Below are 17,281 nucleotides of genomic sequence, written 5' to 3' on the forward strand. Positions count from 1 at the left end.
ATTTTGTTCCCCAAATCTCTGGCCCCTTGGAGACAAGTGCAGCTCTAGAGATGTCTGGAGAACACGGGCCATACCACCCCTCTAGAACTTGGAGGCAATGGCTCCAGGGCAGCCAGGACGGCCAGGAGTCCATCAGGGTGGAGCACCGAACTCTCCTTGTGACAGGGGAAGCTCTCAGATACCTGCAGACCTCAGGGGGAGGGGCACATGCCCACTCTTCGAGCCACCCTCGTGCCTGTTTCCCCATGTCCACACTGTGTTAGCTAGCCAGGTTGCAGCGAGCCACCAGGCCGAGGGTCAGCAGACACAGCTTGAAGCTGCAGTGGCTACTGAGCTTGCTCTACAGAGGAGCTCTTAAGGTTCCTACATCTTTAAAACACGGATTAGGCAAAAAAGAAGCAACCGAGTAAGTCAGTAGGGCATGAGGAACACAAATGACTCAACAGAGTACAGCGAGGCCACAGTAGCTGCCACAACCCAGACCCTGCTTCATGGCACTTCCTAGGATGAGCATGGGCTGAGACTTTGGGAAAAGTAAAAATGATGAGGTTACTGCTCCAGAGTGCTCTGGGGAGGGTAGACACTTAAGCATATGATGCTCTAGGTGTTCGTCTGACAGCCCACTTGCGCCCTAGGATAGTATGGATGTAGCCCAACACCATAAACTTATCTAAAACCGCATGAGATTTTTGTTTCACCCCCTCCCCGCCACTATTGATTATGTAGTTCTTGAGTGTGTACTTTGTCAATGACAACGTTATGTCACAATATCAAAAGGTTAGACATGCAAACAACTCTCTTTAATGCTAGGGGTGGTAGCAAGCCTCAAATCCAAGCACCAGAGAAAAGGAGGCAACAGGAGGTTATGTAAGGGCAGCCTGGGCTACATAAAACCCTGCCTCAAAAATATAACTTAAGGTTATTCTTGACTACATATGGAGTTCTATAGCAGCCTGAAATATAAGAGACTCTGTCTCAAAGATAAAAAGGGCCAGGCGGTGGTGGGGTGTGCCTTTAATGCCACCACTCAGGAGGCAGAGGCAGGTAGATCTCTGAGTTCAAGGCCAGCCTGGTCTGCAGAGCAAATTCCAGGAGAGCCAGGGCTACATAGAAACCTTTTGTCTCAAAAAACAAAAGAGGGCTGGAGAGATGGCTCAGTGGTTAAGAGCACCGACTGCTCTTCCCAAAGTCCTAAGTTCAAATCCCAGCAACCACATGGTGGCTCACAACCATCTGAAATGAGTCTGATGCCCTCTTCTGGTGTGTCTGAAGATAGCGACAGTGTAATCATAATATATAATAAATAAATAAAATGTTTAAAAAAAAAAAAAGAAAAAGAAAAGAAAAAGAGGAAAAAACCTCTTTGCTGTTCTAAGAGTCAATGATTAATATAAACAGTGACACTGGATGACCATTCTTGCAATGTCTGTGAGGCCTGCTGGGCTTGGACATGGTGAGACTCCTTACCAGTGGACTTTGCCCAGTGCAGTACCACGGGCCATGTGCTTTCACCTCACATATCCAGCTGGGAGCCTGCGGAAATGGGAAGGGAGAACCCGGACCCAGCAAGATGTGTGTGGGAGGGCTGGGTGGGGTGAGGGAGCCTGCTGGGTATTCCGAGGGGAATCTGTCCTTCTGTAGAGGATCCAGAAGGCAGCTCCAAGCAGCCACTGTTCTGAACACTACTCGGACCACGAGCCTGAAGCCAGCGTTCTGGCCTGCAGGTGCTTGGAGTGAGTCCACCTGTGTAGGCGCCTGTCCAGGACACTAGATGTGAGAAGGCTGAGGTGATGCAGGCATGTGAGCAGGCACGCTACCTTGCGCTGGCAGAACGTAGAGCAGTAGTTAACCTTGTGGCAGCCGGTGCACTCACTCATGGCCTCCCGGCCGCAGTTGACACATGACTGCTGCAAGAAGGACAAACAAGTGTCAGCGTCCCAGCAAGCGCTAGGCTCCATGGCAGCCACCCACGACCAGCAGAGACACTAGGCACAGCTGTGGACTGTCCATCCCAGGGTTGATCATCTGTAGAACTGGCTTCCCTCTACCTGAGCTTACTCTGTACTGCGAAGCAGAATGTCAGCCGTGAGGGGACAGAAAGCCACGCTAGGAAAAGTTCTCAACCCTCAGCACTCCTCCTGAGTGTCTGAGGTCCCAGCCTGCAGACATGCAGGGCCCAGCTCTGCAAACTCTGAGCTGCCTGCAGTGTGTCAGCTCGGTGTGCAGTGTGGGTCTAGTATCCCCAGTGGTCTGAGCATGCCCAGGGTTTCCCCCATGCCGCTCTTCCGTCACTTCATTGAAAGAGCACCAGTGGCCCAGTGTTTCCTGTACTTTTCTTTAAGTCACATTAGTGGAAGGTGGTTAATAAATGGAAGTTCTGGGGTTGGGGATTTAGCTCAGTGGTAGAGCGCTCGCCTAGCAAACGCAAGGCCCCGAGTTCCGTCCCCAGCTCCAAAAAAAAGAAAAAAGAAAAAAAGAAAATAAATGGAAGTGCTGAAAACAACCTCTCAGTGACTTATTTTTGTGAAATAACTAATTACGTATGGCACTTGGCAACTGTGAGCTTGCTGTTAACACTTTCCAGAATGGAGAGAGGGTTGGAGAGATGGCTCAGCGGTTAAGAGCACTGACTGCTCTTCCAAAGGTCCTGAGTTCAAATCCCAGCAACCACATGGTGACTCACAACCATCTGTAATGAGATCTGATGCCCTCTTCTGGTTTGTCTGAACAGCTACAGTGTACTTATATATAATAAATAAATAAATCTTAAAAAAAAAAAAAAAAAAAAAAAGAATGGAGAGAACAAGAAAACCTGAGACTGGGCTACAGAGTTGGGAAGGGCATCCATTAGGGTACTGGGTCACATAGGCCAAAAGAGCCACACTGGTAGGTAATGGGCAGCAGCCTGCTGTGACCAACATATACAATATACAGATGTGACTGCTGGGCTCACATCTACTCAGTCCACGCTGATCACTGGTTTTGCAGGTACACTGGAATAGTTACTTGTAGGTGCTTGTTCTGATTTTTAGCTTCCTTCTGTGGTCTTTACTGTGACCACTATCTTCCTATCGGTAAAGCATCAGTACCTCATTCCCTTTAGAAAGCATTAACTGCACAAGGATCCTGAATTAGCTGCCTGGCTTCCAGGTCTGTACCAAGCCTCCAGACTCTGCCTCCACCTTAAATGACAAAACACTGCACAAAAGTCTGTAACTATGTAGACAGAATTGGCCTGAGTCAGGGAAGGCACTATGGGGAGGACTGGGGGTCTAGCTACAACCAGAAATATGTGACCAGACAGATCAATAGGGCAGGAGACAAATTGGTTGGTTAACTCCTGATTCTCATCCAGGAGAGCTCCTAGGTGAACTTGTTCAGTGTTCAAGTCTGCAGAGGGTGAGAGAACAGACAATGGCAGGCATCCTAGCCCAGGCTACAAGAACTGCCGCTGAGTACAGGATGTGGTAAGATAGGATGTGTTTTTCCTGCTGAAGCATTGTCAGCGAACTCCATTGTGAGGAGAGCCAGTCTGAGCATGTCCAACAGACACCTGCCAGACTTCAGAGCTGTAGAGAAGAGGGGAGCATCCTGGCCTATAGAGCTGCGGGAAATGCCACCCCCTTCTTGTGCTGGGGTGGCGTGTGTGCCCCAGACAGCCCTGAGCACAGAAAAGGCAGCGATGAATCTCACTTTGGAGCTGGCAGTGTGTTCAGAGGCGGGTCAAGAGGCTATGATTGACAGGTTCCTGGAGAACAGCCTGTGCCAGCAACAGGGACCTTCTGTACTAATGCTGCGGCTTTCCTCAAAAAATGGAAGAGGGTCCCAGATCAGTGTCTTTATTCAGAGACAACATTCCACCATGCCAGCAGAGGGACACAAGTGACAGCCATCTGTGCTGTCACAGCAACCTCAGAAAGGTCCCCTGAGCTTCCTAGAAACCTACAGAGTCTTGAAACCACAGAGTGGCTTCCCGTGGATGAGCTTGAATAGAAGAGGGTCACCACTGTGACCTCCAGTAGAGGCCACAGAACTTCCTCTAGGGCATATGGTCTGCAGAGCCCGGTGTGAGCCTGGGGCCTCTAGAGAACCACGTCCCAGTATCATGGCTAACACCTGCCCACACTCAGGGGGGCCCAGAAAGAATGGGTACTTAGACCCTGTGCCCTAGAGTGAGGGCCGGTGAACTGTCGATTGGCACAGCACCCAGGTCGACTTCAATGTCAACTTACAACGTGGCCGGAAAATGAACAAGGACCAGCTGTGCCACCCACTGCTTTAGGCATCACTCATTTCTCTTTTTTTTTTGAAGCTGGGGACCGAACCCAGGGCCTTGCACTTCCTAGGCAAGAGCTCTACCGCTGAGCTAAATCCCCAACCCCACTCATTTCTCAATGATACAAATTGTACGTCACAGGTGACTGAGAACACCCCACAGAAGACCCAAGGAAGAAGATGAAAAGTCACCCATACACTCTCACTAATCCCAAATCACTCAACAATGTATTTGTCATCAGTTCTGCAAATGCTCTTTAAGTCCTAACTTGAACTTGGGACCTGCCAATGCTGGGGGGAGGAGGGGAGTTCACTGCCTTGTCCTTAGATAACCAGCTGTAGCTAGCCTGGAACTCACTTTGTACACGCGGCTTGCCTCAACCTCAGGAATCCATCTTCTCCTTGCTCCTGACTTCTTTGAAGGCTTTCACATTTTTATTCCATCGTGTAAATGTCTGAACATACATACACGGTACACATGCAGAGGTCAGAGAACAGCTTGCAGGAATCGGTTCTCCCTTTCCAGCATGTTCCTGGTATCAGACTCGGGTCATCAGACCCAGCAGCAAGCATGTCTACATACTGAACCGGCAGCAAGCATGTTTACACACTGAACCGGCAGCAAGCATGTCTACACACTGAACCGCCTCACTGCCCTCCCCATGCCTAAGAAGTGAATGGTGTGAATCTGTTTCAGCTACAGACACACCTACAGTTCTCCAGAGAAGGGCAGACGTGCAGGAGGCTCAGAGCCTGTCTGCCCTAGCTGGCAGCTGATTATCTGGGTATTCTCAGTTCATCCTGGGGTTGAAAGGTCACAGGGAGTCTGCTATGTGACTGAGTCCAGGGATCAAAAAGGAGGGACGATTGAGCCCTGGGGCAGGTACTAGATATGGCTTTGTATCCTGAGCCGACAGGATGGGAGAATTCAAGGAGGGAGCCACACTCCACACTAGGTGTGTTCCTCCCTGAAGGACTCAGGCAAAGAGAAGTTCAGAGCCAGAGAAATGCACCAGGGACTAGACTAAACACCATTTTGCAGCAAATCTGCACAGTAGCTATTTTTCCTTCTGTCCAGGCTAAGGCCTGACTTGGCTTATTTCAGTCTTGCTATCCTAGGTCTCCTGTATTTTTATTATGAAGTAAAGATCTTTGTCTCTCACACCTTGACCCCAAGATCATATGACTGAGTCCTGTGCCTGGTGGTGGCCTGGGGAAAGCGAAGCCACTTCCCTCAGATCTCCAGGCAGCCCTGCTTCTGCTTGGTCCTCTCAGAGACATCCGTTCACAGAACCCCAGCAGGTCTACGCCGTCTGGCCTTGTCTGTTTCTGAAGGACCCTGCTCCCTATGGCAAGGGAAGCAAAGATCGTACGAAGATCCTAGTCCTGACTCTCACTAGCAGTTTACAATCCATCTTCAGTGTCTAAAGCCTGTTCCTTCTGTGTGCATGCTTGCTGGGGAGGCTGCAGGTGAAACGGGTAGAAGACAGACAGACATGCAGCTCCTGCCATAGCCTCGTTTTTCCAGTCTATTAAAATCATATAAGGATAGCCAAGTGGTGGTGGCACATGCCTTTAATACCAGTACTCAAGCGGCAGAGGCAGGTGGATCTCTTGAGTTTGAGTCCAGCCTGGTCTACAGAGCAAGTTCCAGGACAGCCAGGGTTACATAGAGAACCTTTGTCTCAAAACCAAAACCAAAAAGCATGTGAGGTGCCTTGGAATTCAGTACATATAGACAGTCCTAGCACCTGGGAGGCAGATGAAGGAGGCCAGCCTGGGCTACACAGCAACCCAGAAAGAAAGGTGTGTGTGTGCATCTGTGTAAGATCTCCGATGGCACCAAGTGGGAATGAAAGGCAATGAGACAGTGAGGGCCAGCCTTCGTGGTGCTTGGCCACGGTTGTGCCTTACGGGCTGCTCTGACCGTCCCTATCTCTGGGTCAGAAAGCAGCAGCACTGGGGTAGACTGTCCAGGATGCTGTCGTCTAAGTTCTGCTGATGGAAAAGCTGCAGGTAGAATGGTGACTCTCAGGAGGAGCATTCCCAAAGCTCTTCAGAGGACACGGAAAGGAGGGATGTCACATCCCCTCCCTGAACACCTACTTCACAAGTGCAGTCTGAGGTCAGACTGGGGTGAAGGACATTCTTCCTTTCAGACCCATCCAGGCAGAATTCCAAAGGCCCCTTGTCCAGCACCATGGCCTGTCCCTTAAAGGCAGCAGCTCTTTTTCTGAAGGCGTGGCCTCCACAGGCTACATAGGATGAAAGGAAAGCAGTGGCTGGCATCTGGGCACTGGAAGAAGCCGCCAGAACCTGGCCTACATACACACCTGAAGCCTGATAACTGAAAGTAGGAGAGCTGGGGCTGGAGGGCTGGCTCACCAGTTAAGAGCATAGACTGCTCTCCCAGAGGACCTGAATTCAATCCCCAGCAATCACATGGTGGCTCACAACCATCTGTAATGGGTTCTGATGCCCACTTCTGGTGTGTCTGAAGACAGCTGCAGTGTACTTGTATACATAAAATAAATAAATCTTTAAAAAACCTAAGCTGAAAAGAAAAAGGACAGCTGTGTGCTGCATGCTGTGTGCCATGTGCTATGTGCTGCGCATTGTATGCTCTGTGTTGTACGCTGTGTGTTATGTGTGTGCTATGTGCTGGCTGACACAAACTTACTCTATGTGGGCCAGTGGGCCAGGCTAGAGGCTCCAGTAGATGGATGACTAGATGAACGAGCCAGTGGACAGAAGCCTAGGGGCTGTTCCTACAATGGGTCATCACTTCAGGTGCCAGCCATGAAAAGGGAGCCTTGGGCATCCTCCCTCAGAGGAGCTGGGGCTCAACAAGAAAAATGGAATAGGTGTGATTGTCTCCTAGACAAGCAAGGGAAGAAGACAAAATCCTCAAATCCACAGACTCATCACAAAGCAGGACTGCCTGGGCTGGACTGACTTAACTGGAGGCCATGAGCAAGTGAAAGCATTATGGATTTCTTGCCTAGCTGCTTAATAAACACCAAATTGAAACCCTTGGAAAGGGCCCTGGTCAGCTCAGCTGGCTATGGGGAGAAAGCCAAGTACTCTAACTATGCTGCCTGACTGGCTTGAACTTGCTACGTAGCCCATGCTTTCCTTGCACTCAGTCGCTGATGGAATCAGAAGTGTGTGAACCATCACCATGCCTAAGCTCTGTCTGTGCCTTTCTATCCCTTGATCAGGTGTCTCTGTGACTGGATTAATGCCTGTGAAATAACTGTCTTTCTACCCAGCCCCTAGGGACAGCTCCTTCATGAGTCTATGAGGTCAGCATTCCCAAGGTAGTCATCCCACTGTTGTATAGAAAGGATCCCTCAGGGATGAGCAGTGGCATCCCTGGTCAGCAGCCAGGAAGACAATAGTGGAGGCCATGCTTCTTCTCCAGGACTTACAAAAGTGAATGCTAAGTTCATTCTGGAGAAGGCAAGAACAGATCTTCCTTGTCAAGGTCTGAGCAGACGAGCTCCTCCCATACCTGTACCGTTTAAACGCTCAGCACGTAGGAAGGGCTCTCAGATGCATGGGTTAATAGAAGACCCTGCGGCTACTCAGCCAGCTTGGTTTCTGCTGGACACAGTGTCCTTGACAGGCAAGGGCATCTGCTTTTCTGCCCTGTTCATTTAGTCTGTGCACATGTAATCACTCATACACAAAACCTCAGTGTTAAAAGTGGCACATATACAAACAAAATCCTGTAACAACTTGCTTCAGCTAGGCTAAATTTGATCTCTTTTAAAATTCCAAATAAAATGTGAAAGCTGGCAGACTCAGGGCCCTCCAGCCATGTTAAACTAACTCCTGCATTACCTCCTGCAAGCCCCTCAGTGAGGCTTCTCAGCTGGGCCTAGCGCACAATCCCTAGTGGAAAGGGTCCCACATGATCTTTCCACCCCAACACAAGCACCATTTGCCTTCTGAACCTCCACTTCCTAGGCTGTGGTCAAGCAGGACTGCTTGCAAATTAAACTGTGATGGCAAGCGACTGTTTTCTCAGAGAGCATGGGCTCAGAGAAGGCAAGTTCAGTAATGCTAGTTGGTGAGTTTAGGTGTTAGTGTTTCAGCCAATTTCAAGAAAATCCATACTTTTTCTACAGGTAAGAAGAAGACACCTGAGCTGCTCACCACGATTCCCTCCTCCTCCCACTTCGTACATTCAGGGACCCATGTATAGAGCCTTCCTATAGGATTTTGCGTCCATGTCTACTGAGGTGCCAGTAGGGCCTCTAGTTCAGAACCCTCCAGCACAAGAGCTCAGGGACTAACTGCTGTGGCCAGCACATTTATCAAAGTCATCATATATATGTTGGGCTGTGTACCCAGGAGCCAGATGGTGACAGGGTTCTTTATCTCCCTCTGGTCTGTTCCCAACAGTCGTGTGACTCTGTCACACACCAGCACTCAGGGCCTGTTCCCAGCATCACCAGATTCAGTACAGGACCAGCCACTGTAGCCAACTGATGGTTAGTGGTTTCTTTTTCTCAATATATTTTTATTTATTTATTATTTGTTTGTTTTTTTTTCTTTGAGACAGGGTCTCACTACATAGCTCTGGCCTTCCTGGAATTCACTATGTAGACTAGGCTGGCCTCGAACCCATAGAGCTCCACCTGCCTGATTCCCACGTGCTTGTTAATATATTTTAAAATCCTATGACTCTATGTGTATGAGTGTTTCACTTGCATGTATGTATGATCACATGTATCCCGGAGCGCTTCGGACTGAAGGAAAGCCTGAAGAGGTAAACAGTGTCAGTTACTGTGACCTAAGGATGCTGCAGAAGGCTGAAATAACCCGAGGAAGTGAGACACTATCGAGTATATAGCAATGTTCATCGAAACACAGCACACACTGCAGCACGCAATGAACCCTAATGAACTTAAGCAGGAGACGGTGACATGGTCCTGAAAACCAACATGGAGTAGACCAAGGCAGGAGGACCATGAGATGGCCAGTCTGAGCTAAATAGAAGATCCTGCCTCAAAAATCAAGCCAGGCTCCGTGGCTTATGCCTATAATCCCAGTACTTGGAGGTTGGAGGGAGGAGGACCCCAAGTTTAAGGCCAGCCTCATTTGTATAGCAAGTGGGAGGCCAGCCTGGGCTCCATGAGACCTTGTCTTAAAACACCAAGGTGGGTGTGGTGGTATATACTTTTAATTTCAGCATTAACCATGCTCAGCCTGCAGGCAGAGGCAGGTGGATCTGAGTTCAAGGGTAGCCAGGACTATACAGACTCTGTCTCAAAAACAAAAGAAACAAAATCCACATAAAATAAGCACACACAGCTAACGTCCCACAGAGAACAGTCTCCAGAGCTGCAGACACACAGGAAGTCCTCATCTACCTGAGAATCCCACGTACTTCTAAGGGATCTACATTAAGTGTGAAAGTCGGCCTGCATCAGGCCATCAACTGCTTCTCAGATCTCTGCGGGGGAAAGGAAAGTCTCCACAACTGCTGCTAGGATAACTGACGGAAACGGACCTCATGACACACGTGCTGTGCTGAGTGAAGGACACAAGAGAGGAGAAGGAGGCTGCCAGGCCCTGCGCTGCTGTGGAGCTTTGCACTGCTCAGCCCTGACCTCTGGCGACTGAAATCAGGGTGGTGTAAGGGGTAGGAACGCCCGGGGTGACACTGGGAGCCACTAGGGTAGTTGTCCTCACCAGTGTGGCTGATGATTAACAGGATATAGGCATTTTACTGTGGTTGAATTTTGCTAATAGCCATTTGTCTTTGAATGCACTGGGCTCTGGTGTTGAGAAGCTACAGGGAAAACATGGTGGCTGCAAGGTCATAGCATCCTCCATGGCCCACAGAACACAGGGCAATGCAACGGCAGATGGAAGACAGTGTGTGCTTATGTATTAGAGCCACACCAAGTAACACTTTCCAAGTTAAAATATGAGACATGTTTTACTACATCAAAGTAGCCTGAATGTAGAAACACCTATGAATACCATGTATTCACATGCTATCCCAGGGTCAGGGGAGGATGATGGTACAGGCCTGAGCTTACATTACCTCCTTCCTCTCTGCATCAACCTGCATTCTCGCCTGGGTCACAGCAGCTTCCCTGCAAGAGCTCGCCTGCTTGGCTTGTTCAAACAACGTCTTCAGCTGCTGGGCTGTGTTGAGGAGGGAGTTGACCATCTCTTCCAGGTACAGCCAGCTCCGATGCTCTGACATCTCCAGCCCACTGACCACGGTGGGAGAGACAGCTTTGGTGGGGGTGGAGGGCGGCACGGCCAAGGCGGGCAGCGATGTCAGGACTGGAATGTAGAATGTGGGATAAACAAGAGATTAGTGACTTCCAAGCTTAGCCACAGCCGCGGTGTGAGGAGATGCACTGGAGATGAACAGCGCCCCCACTCTTGCTCACATTCCCACAGGCTGTCAGCCAAAAGCCTTCCCCGAGAGCCAATCGCTTCTAACCTAAGGCCTGCAGCAGAAGCTCACAGACAGTAGAGAGAAATGGCAGGCAAGACACTCACCCAGACAAGGGGCAGCCATGAAACATACAAGCAAACAGATATAGGGCAAACACACTTTGGGCAGGGAACAGAGACATTCATCAGCCAGCACCACACACAGGAAAACCAAGGCTTATCTGGAAAGTCTGTCTGGGGTCTGCAGTCAGTATGGAAGTAGCTAAGGCAGTGAGAGTCACAGCTGGAAAAGAAAGCCACAAAGAGAGGCAGACGGGGACCAGAACGCACTGTGATTTTAGACTGCACCTGAACTCCCTCTGCAGGTGGGTCCAGAATAGAGATGCATGTGGGGGGGGGGGCGGGGTATAAAGCGCTTTCTACTCTAGTCTACTGAGAAGTCTGGAAGTTGACAGGCGGTGAATCCCACACGTCAGGGCTTCTGTAGAATGCTGTTTCTAGTGTACAAAGCCTCTTTCCAGTTCCCTTGAGCTGGATAAGGCACCCAGTCATCCCAAAAGCCTGTACTCAACAGTTCCAACCTCTGTGATATAGGCCAGACACATCCGTGGCTTCTGGAAGGAGAGGGGGCGTAAAACTTGGGATGGGAGCTGGTAAGGTTGCTCAGTGAGTAAAGCATTTGCAGCACAAGCATAAAAACCTGAGTTCGGGGGTTGGGGATTTAGCTCAGTGGTAGAGCGCTTGCCTAGCAAGTGCAAGGCCCTGGGTTCGGTCCCCAGCTCTGAAAAAAAGAAAAGAACAAACAAACAAACAAACAACAAAAAAAAAAAAACCACACTGCCGGGTACAATGGTGCATGACTTTAACTCCAGTACTCCAAAGACAGAGGGAAGTAGATCTCTGTGAGCTCAAAGCCAGCCTACATAGAGAGTTCCAGACCATGTTATAGAGTCAAACAACAGAAAGGAACACTATACTATACACACATAGAGAGAGGTGGGGAGAGGGGGAGAAACAGAGAAAGACAGAGAGACAGAGACAGAGACAGACTGACTAATGAAAAACTTGGGATGAACCTCAAGTGTCCAGTTAAGCCAGAAAGCCCCTGCAGTGAAGGGCAAGTAACACAAAGACCACCTATGCAGCTTCTGCTGCCTCATACAGGGCTCTAAGTCTGGGAGTGTGAACAGAAGTCAGGACAGCAGCCATTAGGACTGACTAAAACGGGAAGCCCTATAGCCAACGTAGTGGGAAGGGTGAAGAGGCACTGCAGATCTCAGTGGTCTCAGGAACCTCCCATGAGACTTCCCCACCCTTACTCAGTCGTCAGGGTTACCCTCAGCAAGAAGAAGACAGGGCTCGGAAGGCACAGGATCCCAGGCAGCCCCTATCACAGGCCTGCCCCATCACTAACAACCCATTCCACAGGAGCCAACGTCACAGTGCCAGGGTAAGGGTCACGCTACACAACAAGTGTTGATAACCTCCAACCAGGCAGGTGAAAGGCCAGGTGTCAACGGGACAGAGCTCACCCTGCCACTGGGGACCACCAGTCACCGGCTCATGGGTGACTAGTAAATGCTGACCTAATTCCTCAGTTTTATACCATCTTTTGTGTGTGTAGGAAACAAAACACTGAAGCATGTCGGGTAATACCTGCAACTACTCGTAAACAGTTTAGGGGGAGGAAGAAGTTCTTTGTGTTATATTTACAAATTTTTCGAATGTTTGAGATCTATTTAAAACCCTATTTTAATGTTACTAAATATCTGTGGTCTCCTGCAAGCTGAGTGCCAAGACGAGCAGGGGAGAGCACACCCTCCTAGGGCAGGATGGGACCCAGCCCACAGCAGAGACAGGGAAGAGGCTGACACGGCCTGGAAGCAGTGGAGTCTGAAGGAGCCTGACGGACGGAAGAGGTCAGGTAGGTTAAAGGGAAGGTGATGAAGGAAGCGAGGGGAGGACTCCATCTTGTCTTCAGCTCTTGGAGACAAATTTCTCGATGCTGAAGAACTTGACAAATGCCCATCAGCAGGGGAAGGTGCAGGTAACATTTTATCCATAACATGTACCTTTAAAAAGTATACTGACAGGGGTTGGGGATTTAGCTCAGTGGTAGAGCGCTTGCCTAGGAAGCGCAAGGCCCTGGGTTCGGTCCCCAGCTCCGGAAAAAAAGTATACTGACACAGAAATTGGCCTAAGATGTGCCACTGAGTGAAAACCCAAAGTCAAGGGGCCCACAGAGAGAGGGCCGTCTCAGCTCTCAGCTATGGGGACACAGAAACTGGCAGCCCTCACACCAGTCACAGCTCGATCTGATTCCATGGCTCATCAAGGCACGGACAGTCTGCTCCCACAGTTCTGTTGGGGTGGACCCGACAATACCAACAATAGGTCCTGTCAGTCACCATAGAAGCAGCCCGATGCAAACAAAAGAAACCTTGTATGTGAGTGAACAGCTCAGTTGTGTCTAATAAAACTTTATTTGAAAACACAGGCAGAAGACTTGTCGACCCTAACCCAGAACTTCAAGAGAAAAAGCAAACACATCAGCACGAGCCCTATTTCATTCACAAGAAGCAGTTCTGAGGCTGGCGCACTGGGTCTGAGGTAGGGCACTCATCCAGCATGTATGAGGTGCTACTGGGTTCCACCCCAGCAACACAAAGAATGAAAATCAAACAAAACCATAATTTTGAGGACTATAGCTTGCATGCACATAATTCTTTCATACTCACCAATTTTGGGATGTGATGTTGGCAATGCAGCTTCTGGAAACGGGGCGATCTGGCAGCTGTCCTGATAGCCAGGGTAGTGGGGTTCAGGGTGGCCAACCCTGCAGGGGGGCTGCACGCCTGCCTCTTGCACTGAGAGAGAGAGGCAGACAGACTCAGCACAGCAGATTTAATTCTAAGTCCCCATAGCTGCATACTCACTCCAGAGACCCCGGCCCTGGGTGGCCGCCAAGCAACCTGACTATCTACTATGAATTGGTGACACACTGGGATTCAGGTGGTTGAAGAAATACAAATGCCACCTGTCTCCAGCTCCATATGTTGTCACAGCACTATTTCTCCCAGCCCACCAGGTTCCTCTCAAAAGAGTCCTGCTCAAGGTCTCTACTGAGGGGCCAGGCAACAGAGACCAGCACAGGAGTTGGGAACATACAAGACAGATCCCGAGACAACTTACCTGTGGCTCCTGCAAAGACATCCCCTTGGGCTGGGCTCTCAGAGATGACAGCAGTGGCCTCCACAGTGGATGCTCGGTCAAAGGTTAGTGCTCCAGAGGTAGTGATCTGTCCTGAGGGTGTCACAGTGACTGGAAAGGCAAAGGGGGTGTTGTTCATGGCCACGTCAGGCACTGGGCCTGAAGCATGACTGCTCTTTGCAAAGGTGCAGGCTTCAGAGAGAACCCAGGAGTTGGGCCAAAGCAGACACAGGGACATAGCCCACACATGGTATGACATCAGGAAGTCAAGTCACCGTGGCTCCTAGGGAAAAGAGCCAGAGGGTGGGGCTCAGGCCTCCATCCACACTGCCAAGTCTGACTATGGGGCCAGGGAAGTGTGTGCTCCAGCCAGAAAGTTAAATGTAAATGAGTTTTAAAATACTTTGCAGTTTGAATCAAAGGAAAAGATGTTTCATTGTCAGACTGTCTCATTAGGTAGAAGGACAGGATGACAACTCAGCAAAGCACTGCTCTGCTCTGTAGCACTCACAGGTGGTGGCCGCCGTGGCAGGGAGCAGCGTGATGTTCTTGGGGGAATCCTTCTTAACTGGAGTCGTGGGCAGCTCATTCTCTTTCTTGCGCCTTTTATAGGGGACGAAGAGCCTGACAGGGCCACTCTGGGGGAGAAATGTAAAGCTGACCAAGGGCACCATTTGAAGGACACCACCTGCTTCCCACTGCTTATCAAATTAGTGACTCTATTACTACTGCAGGGAGCAGAAGCCCACGGGAGTCCTCAAAATGGCAGAGAAGACATTTCCTGAAGAAATGCATGAACAGCACTGCTGCCAGGCAAGCTCACATCCTCGACATCTGTAGCTTCAGATTCTTAGAAGAAAGGAAGTGGGCCCAAGTAAAGGAGAACAAGGAAACCCACAGCCTGAAATGAAAGTCACCAGCAGTGGGAAAGTCGTGCAGAGCCATCTGTAACTCAAGGAAGCAGCACTGGGAGGAGGCATGGCGCAGGCCTATAATGTCAACACCCAAGGCAGAGGCAAGAGAACTGCCCCATGTCCAAGTCCAGCCTGGGTTATAGTGTGAGACCCCACATGTCCAAGTCCAGCCTGGGTTGCAGTGTGAGACCCCACATGTCCAAGTCCAGCCTGGGTTGCAGTGTGAGACTCCACATGTCCAAGTCCAGCCTGGGTCCCACCTCAAAAAGAAAAAGCTCAGGGGCTAGGCAAAATGGCACAAGCCTTTAATCCCAGCGCTCGGGAGGTAGAGGCAGGTGGATCTCTGTGGGGTTTAGACCAGCCTCATAGTGAGACCCTGTCCCAAAAATAAAAACAGCTCAGTGGTGGATGACAGCACTTGCCACCAAACCTACCAAGACTGAAAACCTGAGTTTGATCCCTGTCTCCTTCCCACATCATCACTAACCAAGAAAATCCCTTACAGAACTCCCCACAGAATATCCGATATAAATAATTCCTCAGTTAAGATCCCCTCTTCTAGGTTTGTTAAAAATACCCAGCACATACCTCCACCTGGTGAGTGCTGACATAGGTGTGAAATTTATGTGACGCAAGGGCTTTGTGCACACTGGCAAACATTCTTCCCACTGAGCCACATCCCCAGCCCTCCCCCCTTTATGTGGTTCTTTGGCATCTGAACGTGCACCTCGCCTGGCTACAGCTGCTCTTTGCTACTGTGCTGTGTGGGCTGTGCTTCTTTCTCATCTCCCTCTCTTAGTTTAGTTGAGAACCAGACTTACGGGCGACACACTGTGGCAGGGATGGATACTGACGACCTCTGAGTTCAACCTGGGTGTGCAGATGCTTCAGGTAAAAGTAGGCCTAGCTGGCTGGCTCTGTCCTTGGCTTCTCTACCTAGCAGGTGCCAACTTTAGGGCTCCAGAGTTCCTAACAGACTCCTCGCATGTAAATAGCCATTGTCTTAGCATTGTCGAAGGAAGCCTCTGGAGCCTGCTCTCAACCTGAGCAGGGTCTTCTTGGCTGCTGCTTTTCTTGCTCTGGTGTGGCTACCAGTTTTCCCACTGTTCTCAAAATATTCTTGGCTTCAGACATCCCTATAGTCTCTTCATCATCAAGCAAAGACAGTTCATCAGAGGAGATGCAGGATATCTGAGATGATGTGACCCCTGTGTAAGGCTGGTTGTTCAACCCACAAGGGGTTGTGACCTGCAGGTTGAAAATGCTGTCCTGGTGGAAACCAAAGCTTAAAATCCTACAAAGCCCAGCCTACTGAGCAGTACTTAATGACTGTAACCTTGGTTCCATGTCTTAAAGTCTGGCTCCAACCCTATGTCACAAAGATAGTCTTATGTGTTTCCTTCTAAAATGTCACTGCATGTCCTCTCTTGGCTAGATCTTTGCTACTTGAATTCACTTTTATCTGCAGTGTATTTTGGATCAAAGTTCATTCCTTGTCCAGAAACATCCAATGGTTCAGCACATGTTGGAAAGTTGGGGTTGGCGCTGGACTCTGCTCAGTTCTCAAGAGGTCCCTGATCCTCCCCGCTGACACACTGAAGATTACCACTGCAATAGAGAACTCGCACAAGCCCACGGTCACATGAGCTTGACAACCCCAGAGTTGTCTTTTTCAATTTTTTTCTGAAAGAGTCTCATAATGTAGCCCTGGCTGGCCTGAAACTTACTATGTAGACTGAACTGACCTCTAATCCATAGAAATCCACCTGCCTTTGCCTACTGTACTGGGGTTAAAGGCATGTGCTACCTTACCTGACTTTGAGACTTCTTTTTCAAAACTGCTTTGGCTATTCTTTTTCCCCCTTTCATATAAACTTTGGGATCTCTGTACCTAGAGAATCCTGCTGAAATTCAGACTACACGGGGCCTGTCGGTTTGGGGAGTTAACTCCCTCACTATGCTAAGCCTCCCACCGGTGAGGCAGCACGACTCGACGTGTCCAGGCTTTGCTGACTGCCTTTATCAATCAGCCCTTTCTAGTTTTCACAAAGTCCACCATGTTTTATGAGATTGATACCTAGAGACTTGTGCTTTACAGCAACGTCAATGGTTCTGTGTTGTGTCCTGAAGCCCTTGAAAGACCAATCCCTGTGATACCTCAGAATCTCTGACCATCTCCCATTAGTGTTGTTTGATTGAGTTTTTGGGTTTTTGTTGCTTTTTTTGAGACAGAATCTTTCTGTGTAGTGCTGACTATTCTGGAACTTACTCTGTAGAACAGGCTGGCCTTGAACTCACAGAGATCTGTCTATCTCTGCCTATGGAGTGATGGATTAAAGGCATGAGCCATCACTGACCCCCATTTTTGTTTTGGGTATTTTTTTTTAAAGATTTATTTATTTTATTTATATGAGTACACTGTGGCTGTCTTCAGACACACCAGAAGAGGGCATCAG

At 49.5% G+C, this 17,281-nt stretch overlaps 1 protein-coding gene across 11 annotated transcripts in view; it reads right to left on the bottom strand.

The window, feature by feature from the left end:
• Nucleotides 1-17,281, bottom strand: part of Deaf1 (DEAF1 transcription factor) — a 33,679-nt gene that overhangs the window by 6,174 nt on the left and 10,224 nt on the right. For 4 of the 11 annotated variants that reach the window (NM_031801.2, XM_008760011.4, XM_006230582.5 and 1 more), the window contains exons 7-11: nt 14,423-14,549; nt 13,894-14,022; nt 13,440-13,568; nt 10,337-10,584; nt 1,818-1,907 (exon numbers count right to left, since the gene is read on the bottom strand). In NM_031801.2, the coding sequence (NP_113989.2) occupies nt 1,818-1,907; nt 10,337-10,584; nt 13,440-13,568; nt 13,894-14,022; nt 14,423-14,549 (723 nt within the window). Of the gene's footprint in view, nt 1-1,817; nt 1,908-10,336; nt 10,585-13,439; nt 13,569-13,893; nt 14,023-14,422; nt 14,550-17,281 lie in introns of those variants that run through there. The other 7 variants (XM_063275596.1, XM_008760012.4, XM_063275622.1 and 4 more) reach the window with 3 other exon arrangements.

This window comes from Rattus norvegicus, chromosome 1, assembly GCF_036323735.1.
Source record: "Rattus norvegicus strain BN/NHsdMcwi chromosome 1, GRCr8, whole genome shotgun sequence".
NCBI classification, from domain to species: domain Eukaryota; kingdom Metazoa; phylum Chordata; class Mammalia; order Rodentia; family Muridae; genus Rattus; species Rattus norvegicus.